The following is an 8,950-nucleotide window of genomic DNA, read 5'->3' as shown; positions in this document are numbered from 1 at the left end:
TGTGGTTTGGGGTGTGCATGCGCAAAGCAGAGAATTCTTCACATTTCAAAAAGCTGAAAATATGGGTGGTTAAATGAAGTCACATTTTTACACCCTCATATGCTGAGTGGGGGTGGGGGGGCAGCCAAATGCAGCAAAGATTTGCTAATATTAGTCTGTCACTCTCGGTTTACAATGTTTTAAACATGTTAGAGATACTCATGAAGATGTAAAAGATGAGTTTAAAACCTACATCAATTGTACCAAAAGTCAACTGGAAAGAAAAGATTTTAAGTCCCTGGGCTTTTAACACAAATTGGCAGCCAAAGGAAGAGCCTTAGTCAACACATTTCCATGTCCCCCTAAACACAAATAGCCTCCAACCTTTGGAGGTTGTTCCTTCGAGATGTTTCATCGGTGACATCACAGTGATTGCCACCTCCCTCAGACTACTTTAGGCCCTGCCCAGAGCCCAGGAGTCCAGACAGCCTGGGAGACGAGCAGGAGTTGGAGCCCACATTGGAGAGAGAGAGAGGAGAAGCCTACTGCAGCCCAGTGTGTCCTTGACCCTGTTCAGGTAACAGCAGGATTTTTAAGCTTAGCATACAGTGTGTATACGTGTACAAGTTGCAAATGAGAAAAGCAGAGGAATATTTACATTTCTTAATAAAATAGGCAATGCCTATTGTACACAGTATTTCTTAAAGTAGAAAGTGAATATTATTGATTCTTGTTTTCCTTTTTTTTACCTTGTTATGCATTTTCTCCCTTCCAATTAAAATTTTTTTTTCCATATCATAAAGTATGTCTTCCATCTTTTCAAAGTGTCCATTCAAAGAAAGTCAATGTCAAACAATTTATTCAGAGTTTTTTATTTCACCATATGGCAATCACTTTAGATCATATGGTGTGATCTTGACTTCAGGAAAGATTCAAAATGAAGCCAAAATTGTCTTTGCAGGTTAACAGCAGAAAAATGGAAGATCGCTGATCTGAGGTTTTACTTAACTTTGGTATAAATGTGTGTGAAAGTAGAGTCCACCCCCTACAGTTAGCATATGTGTTGATTGAATTGGATTCATTAGAAATGCTCACCTTAATGCTGTGTTTTATTATTTTAAAAATATACATAAAAAAACAAATGTTTACGTTCACCATCAAAGTGCAAGAAATAGTAAGAGGTAAACCATAGAAAATAAATAAGTGTTATGGGTAGCCTGTCAATTCAGAGACTATTGAAAAAATTGTGAAAAGTGCATAATACATACCGTTTGAACAATCATTTTAAGGCAACACCTGTATAAATATCACCCAGGCCAAGAAATAGATCATTGGAGCACCCCAGAAGTCCATTCTTCATCACCTTCCCCTTTTGCCCCACCATAGGTAATCATCATCTTAATTGTTGAGATAATCTTATCCATTCTTTTCTTTATAGTTTTATCATCTCTGCATTCCTAAACAATATAATTAAGTTTCCTGTTTTTGGCTTTGTAGAAATGGAATCACATTCTGTGTTTCTCTTTGTAAATTCTTCTTTTGCCCAATAGTTATATTTGTGAAATCCACCCGTCTTATTATGTGTTGCTGTAGTTCATATATTTTCTTTGCTCTATAGCATTCCAGTGTATGACTATACCACAATTCACATCCATTCTATTGTTGATGAACATTTGAGTTGTTTCCAGCTTAGGAATAATATGAAAATGTTGCTATGAACATTCTTGTATATGTATCCAGGTATATATGTGCTTGAGTTTCTAGAGTAGTAGTGAAATAGCTGGATAAAAGGGAATGAGCATTATTAATCTTAATTTAAAAATGTGAAATTGTTTTCCCAAAAGTCGAAAATTTACACTAGCCAGGACAGTTATTTGCAGTAATAACTCATTCATGTAATCACTCCTATGGAGTAACCACAATTCCAGCAACTATTTCCAGTCTGCCAGTTCTAGTTCTGCCTGTAACTTCCTATGTGTCATTACAGAAACAACTTAACATCTCTCTAAAAGTCAGTTTCTCACCTATAATCTTGGGAGAGAGAAAAATCAAGACAAAACTTGCCTGAGTTGTAAAGGTCACAGAGTTGTTGTGAAGGTCACATTAACAAAGCTGTGGACAACTTTCAGCAACATTTTCTGAGTATGTTCTTGTTGGGCCACTATCCACGATTCCCTTTACTTAACAGCTTTAATCTAATAAGATTTGGTGAGATGGTTATTTTGCCCTCCCTGAATTGGGTTGTTTTGATCATTATAAATAGGGATGCATATTTTTTGCATATCTCTGTATTTCTTCAGAACTTACCCAAACAAATTTGTGTTTGAATCAGGGTTCAATTTTATTAATAAATTTATAAGGAAGAATCTGCTTTAGTGTCTTTAGATTAGATTCCTTTACCCCTAAGCTCCTTACCTTCCTATTCCCCTCTGCTCTTGTGTACATTCTCACACATTCTCTCTACTTCCTTTTCTTCTGTTTACTTTCTCATTCAAACAAATCTTTGTAAAGATTTTCATTGGAAATTTACTATGTCCTTCACGTGGAGGGCAAAAATATGAATAAGAATTAAAAGGAAAATGAAACATAAATCAGTTATCATTGGTCATATTTTAAACTAAGATTCAACAACCTACTGGTTGATATCATCTTATTTGAACTTGGTTGTTATACCAACAATTACATAATATGAAAAAGGATTATTCAGCTGGTTTATACAATTAATAATTTGGTACACTAATAATATAACAAATACAGTAATTACAATTAATAATTCAGTCAGGTTAGATGGTTAAAAATACCATTCAGGCCAAAATCTTGCTAACAACATTTCTTGCCCCCTGAACTTCCACTCTTAGCAAATAAACAAAATGCTCTTTCCCCCTAAACTTTTTCACTCCATAGTAGACTTTTGTCCTAAATATTTAAAATTTTATCTTTAATTTCATTTGGCTTGCATATACACAGTACCAATTATGCCACATCACTGGAGGCAATACTTTTATGTTCTCAAAGTATGGTTTCCTGCATGTACTACCTGTACAGACTATAAAGATACCACCCTTGCTTTTTGAAGTGTTTACAATATAGGCACATTCTGGACTTGACTAAAAATAGCTGGCACAAGCCCTTGTTGAAATAGAAGTACTCATGTGGTTTACACTTGCTCTTTGGACTGAGTGCCTGTTATGTGAGGGACTTTTGTTTGACCCCAGTAAGCTCTGTGCTCAATGCAGGGCTTTTTTAAGAGGCCAAGCAGCTGTTGAACTAGTTCATGCTTTCACAGGGTTAGACAAAGATAGGGCAGCCTGAAACCTGAAAATTTATGGTATCCTACTTCTATATGTAATTCAAAGCAAGAACAATACTAAACCACAACATGTTTTCTGTTTTGGTGACCTTGCTTGCTGGTACTCTAAGTTAGCAAAGCAATCACACACACAGACACACACACAGAAATTGGAGAGAGAAAAATGTAATATTTTTTATTTTGTCAAAGCAACAATATAATGAGGACTATGTTGGTCGTTTTGACATAAGGAAAAAAAGCCAGGATCTCTGCATAAGTCAGGGTTCTTCAGAGAAACAGAACCAATAGGGTGTATATGTGTGTGTGTGTGTGTGTGATATAATTGGCTCATGTGATTGTGGAGGCTGGCAAGTCCAAAATCTGCAGGGTCGGTGGGAGGCTGGAGACCCAGGGAAGGGTAACAGCTCTAGTCCGGACAGTCTGGAGGCTAGAAATCTGAGTTAAAGTATTGGCAGGGCTGATTTCATCTGGGGCCTCTCTCCTTGGCTTGCATATGACCATCTTCTCCCTGTGTCTTCACATGGTCTTTGCTCTGTACATGTCTATGTCCTAATTTCTTCTTCTTTTAAGGACACCAGTCATATTGGATTAGGACCCATCTTAATGACCTCATTTTAGCCTAATTACCTCTTGAAAGACACTATCTCCAAATATAGTCACATTCCTCAATAAAAAAATAAAAAATATATAGTCAGATTCCAAGATACTAGGGGTTAGGATTTCAACATGTGAATTTAGGGTGGACACAATTCAGCCAACACATTCCTCTTCCATAATGCTTCTGTTTCCTTTGAGGAAAGAATGCTCACTAATTTCTCATGTTTTCTTTGTTACTTTCGGTTAGGAGGTAAGGACAAGCAGGAGGTCTTTTGTGTGCCCTCAGAAGTCTGCCTTCAGTTCTCACCAAGCTGCTCTGAGAATGGAACGATCCACCAGGGAGCTGTGTCTCAACTTCACCGTTGTCCTGATTACAGTTATCCTTATATGGCTCCTTGTGAGATCCTATCAGTACTGAGATACCACAGCTCCTGGAATTGACTGCAACACTCCAGAACTGTCTTCTGTATGTGCTGAGATCCCACTGCTGTCATGGGATGCCTTTTCTGGCACCCCACAGCACTTCTGACCTGTTCGCACAATATTTGGGCTGCCTCCAGTGCTAGGATTGATTGTGTGATCTCTAAAGATGCTACTCTCAATGGCTGCCAAGTGTTTGCCAGGGAGCATTAGATTTATTCCCCAACTCTTACTGCAGATGTGTCAGACAAGCCACAAGGTTAAAAATAAACTAGATTCCTGATGACATAGAATTCTAACAAGCGCCTGGTGTGTTTCACCACACATCCCTTCATCCCACACTCAGCAACCAAACTCTAAATCAACTGCCAGAAGAAAGAAATTGTTAAAGGAAGTCTTTGTCAGCTCCTATAGCTATCATGTGAATAAAGTTGTCAACCCCCAAAAATGACTTTTAGAATTTATTTTACCTTCTATTTGTGATACTGCATTTGACCCTTGGCTGGGATTGAAGTGACAAATATTACAGTATTTCTAGCATTTGAGATAAGCCAAGATCCTCCAACTGCTGAGGATTTGAAACCTTAATTTGAAAGGTCTTAATTTGAAAGTCAATTAAGAATGTCATATTTCAAATAATTCCATTGGTTCAGTGCTCCTCAAACTTTCCCTCTGAACTAGTCCCAAGGGCAGAGGGAAAATAAATCCATTCTACTAGGAGGTTTGGAGCACAGCCTGAAATGTCCACTAAAAGCACAAAATTTCTTTGAAGCCTTGTGTTTTATTAAAATTCACAAAAAATGTATATTTTACTCTGTAATATCTCCATGTTTGCTTTAATATAAATATTTAAAATTATTTGTCACTGAGTTAAAATAAAACATGAGTCATGTCTCTAAGAGTAGCATATTCCAGTTTGGTTATTGTCATTATGCAAATAGAGCTAGTTACTAATAAACTACAGTTATAACAAAGAGAGAATAAAAAATGCAACATATATGTTTATGGAAGAGACATGAAATAGACATTTCTTAAACATGCTACTAGAATACCCCACACTAGACAGATCACATTTGTTCCCTGTGCCAATTCCGAGGTAACCATGGAGAAAAGGAATATTGTTAAACCTTATTTTTCATAGCACCTCTCATAAAGGCATTCCTTGCTGAATTTAGCCTATCATTGCCATTGCCTACTTAGCATTGTGATTCTCATCCCTGGCAGCACAGTTTATGTACTCAGGGGTGATTTTTCAAAATATTTATTCTGAGTCCTCCTCAGACCAATTAAATAAAAATCTCAGGGGGTAGAACCCCAAAATTTGCATTTTTTGAAAGTCCTTTAGATAACTGTATTGTGTAGCCAGAGGTGAGAATCACTGATACCTACCAGTACTTCCCATACTTTGATGTGATTATGAATCACTGGGAAGCCCCTTTTAAATGCAGATTCTAATTCAGTTTGGATTCTGATACAGTCTGGATTGAGGCCTGAGATATTGCATTTTAAACAAGCTCCTTAGTGATGCCGATGCTATAGTCTGTGGTCTCCACAGATTTAACAGATTAGAATTGTGGGATTAGCACATTAGAATCACCTAGAACCTTTAGAAAACGAACCAAGCTTGAGCCCTATTTCCAGGAGTTTCTAATGTAATTGTTCTGGGGTTGAATCTGAGCATTATTTGTTTTTAGAAGGACTCCAGTTGATTCTAATGTGCAGCCAAGGTAAAGAACCCTGATATAAAAGAAAAAGTGTCATTATTTCGATGGGTTCCCACCAAATTTGGGAAATAGCAGTGTATGTTCATCAATGTCATGTTCCTAATTTCAGAGTCAGACTACACATATGGTTGTACAATTGTTAATGTTTTAGTGTGCAGCATGCCTACATGGCTCCAGGCCCTGGAGAGTTACTAGTCTTTTTCTTATTTAAAGAAAAACTCAGAAAATCTACCAATGTTTGTGAATGTGTTTGTAAAGGTGTGTGTGTGGTGGTGGGGAGGGGAATGGACAAACCAAGTGACAACATTCCCTTCCTCTAAGTCTGAGTCTTGGTGCCAGCATTTACAACAGGTACAATTTACTGAGTCTACTGTATATGAAGCTCTGAACTAGGTACTTTCTATACATTATGCCATTTAGCAGATGTGGGAACTGAGGATCATAAGGCCTCATTAACCAGATGTAAGTAGTGAAGCTAGGATGACAAAATACCATCTTAATTTCTTTTGGGGACTGCATACAAACCATGTTTCACTACAGATCTCCAAACCATTTGATTATAAGTTTTTACCATCACATTCTTTAACATTCCAAAATATCAACCTAGTTAGATAAACGTAACAGTTGTAATTCCCTATGCAATTTCTCTTTGCTTGTCTGTCCTCACCTGCTTTTCTCTCCCTATCTTCATATAATTGGGTCTACTGATAGGACCCATTTGTAGACCATATTATGGGTCACTTTTGAAGAGGTAGGATATCCTTAAGCTGGGGCTAGTAATTTTGCCTAATTTCTCCCATGTTCAGGAGTCCTAGTCACTATAGTTAAATTCCATTCTCACTTACCAGTTTCTTTTTATGTATAATCTTCCCTGGGGCCTGGGGTTCCCTGAATCATCACAGTACTACTTCAGTGTTGGCCCTAGTCACACAAAAGCTGTCCAGTTACCCCCAAATAAGATGCTATTTCTCCTCTGGAGCCAAAGCATTGAATTCTGGTTGTTAATGTTCTAGCTCATGGGCTTGATCCAACCTAGCTTCTTTCTCTTTAGTTCATTCATTCATTCAGCTTATGTGAAACTACGTGTTGTATATTGTACTAGACACTATGGATAAAATGGAGAATGAGACAGACAAGCCCCATTCTCATGTAGCATATGATTTAGTGGGGGAGACATATATGAACAGGTGGTTATTATAGCATAAGTTCTTTGACAAGGGAAGGATAAGGTGTTGTTGGGTTAGTTGCTCTGCAGCATTTGGGATCTTCCTGGACCAGGGCTCGAACTCTTGTCCCCTGCATTGGCAGGCAGATTCTTAACCACTGCACCACCAGGGAAGTCCCTTAAATTATTTTTTAATACTTCTTTCTCTTTCTCTCTCCTTTCTTTCTTTCTTTCTTTCTTTCTTTCTTTCTTTCTTTCTTTCTTTCTTTCTTTCTTTCTTTCTTTCTTTCTTTCAGCTGTACCAGATGTTAGTTGTGGTGTGCAGGAACTTCATTGTGGCATGCAGGATCTTTTTGTTGCCGTATGTGGACTTCTTAGTTGCGGCATGCAGGCTCATGGTTGCGGCGTGAAAACTCTTAGTTGCAGCATGCATGTGGGATCTAGTTCCCCTACCAGGGATCAAACCTGGGCCCCTTGTATTGGGAGAACAGAGTCTTAACCACTGGACCATCAGGGAAGTCCCTCAATTTTCAAGCTGCATAAAGTTAAGGTTAAACTGCACTTATAAACAGCATATTGCACGCTTACTGTTTGTTAGGGAATTATTTTATTTAATTCTCTTTTACCTTTTGAAGTGTTTATTTTTATTCATAACTTATATCTTAAAAGGGAGAAGGCTGAGGCTCAGAAAGGACAAATGACCAGTCCCCAAACACAGAGCTAATGAAAGGCAGAGCTGAGAGGCAGATCCAGTTTTTCCAACTCAGATCAAGCAGAGCTCTTTCCAATCACCATGGCTGCTCCTCTGTGCTGTCAGGTAAGAGATTCTGGGGCAGAAGGCACATTCTTTTACTCTGGGCTGAAAGTGCCAAAAAAGGCACATATCAGAGGCCTCTAGGCAAATACTTTAATTGCCCTACCACTCAATCATATGGGGTGTACAACTTATATTTACCAGGAGTTTAAAACAAAGCTTTGGTTTTTTTGTCATCTTTTCTTTTCTTTTTTTTTGTCATCTTTTCTTTGTCAATCAACAGAGCAGTAGATAAGAAGGAATAAGAATACTGATGGCTAATTAAGCTGATAGAAATTACTGTTGATCAAAATATTTGTTCCTTGATGCAAGGGTGGTTGTTGCCTGCCCTGGGTCCATCATGTCCCTCAGTGGTGGTATTCTTTGTCTGTGTCTGGGAGTGGGTGTGGGAGTGTGTATTTATATTTGCCTAGTTATGCACTTTGGGGGGAAACCAATCAGACAAGCACAGAGATATAGGCTGCTGGGGAAACATTTTATAGGCTATACATTTTATCAATTTTATCAAATTATCACACAAACATTGTGTGCTTTTAGCAGTAGATTTAAAGCAAGCAGTGATACATGTAATAAGTAACTATACTCTGTGATAACTTCACTAAAAAATTTTCTTTCTATCCTGAACATTGAGGTGAAAGTACAGCTAAAAGTAAAGAAGTAGCTTTCCATTTTGATAGGGAGACAAACATTTGGTAAACAGTACAACTGAATTAGTAGGATGGGTCTTACAGGCCTGGTCTAGATTTTTGTGTCAGTTGTCTACCACTGCTGTTTTCTTCTTGACCTTTTGTAGGTGTATTTTCTCCTCTATTTGAGCATAATTTTTATGGTGAGTTTGAGGTCAGAAGTCCTTTCAAAAGACCAAGTTCAGGGGCCTTTTTAAAGTGGGAAATAAAATTTCAAGAGTCAATTCCCTTCAGTTTCACTGCACATGAGCTAGT

General features: G+C 37.8%; 1 protein-coding gene across 1 annotated transcript; it reads left to right on the top strand.

Annotated features, from left to right (window-relative positions):
• The first annotated feature begins 396 nt into the window (after nt 1-396).
• SLN (sarcolipin) lies at nt 397-4,754 on the top strand. Its single transcript, XM_033410149.2, has 2 exons — nt 397-556; nt 4,134-4,754. Exon 2 carries the CDS (start codon nt 4,209-4,211, stop codon nt 4,302-4,304), a length of 96 nt encoding a protein of 31 aa, XP_033266040.1. The 5' UTR covers nt 397-556; nt 4,134-4,208; the 3' UTR covers nt 4,305-4,754.
• Nucleotides 4,755-8,950: the final 4,196 nt, after the last annotated feature.

The sequence above is a fragment of the Orcinus orca genome, chromosome 8 (assembly GCF_937001465.1).
Source record: "Orcinus orca chromosome 8, mOrcOrc1.1, whole genome shotgun sequence".
Classification (NCBI taxonomy): domain Eukaryota; kingdom Metazoa; phylum Chordata; class Mammalia; order Artiodactyla; family Delphinidae; genus Orcinus; species Orcinus orca.
Note: the sequence above shows the minus strand (reverse complement) of the source record. Positions and strands in the feature narration are given on the sequence as shown.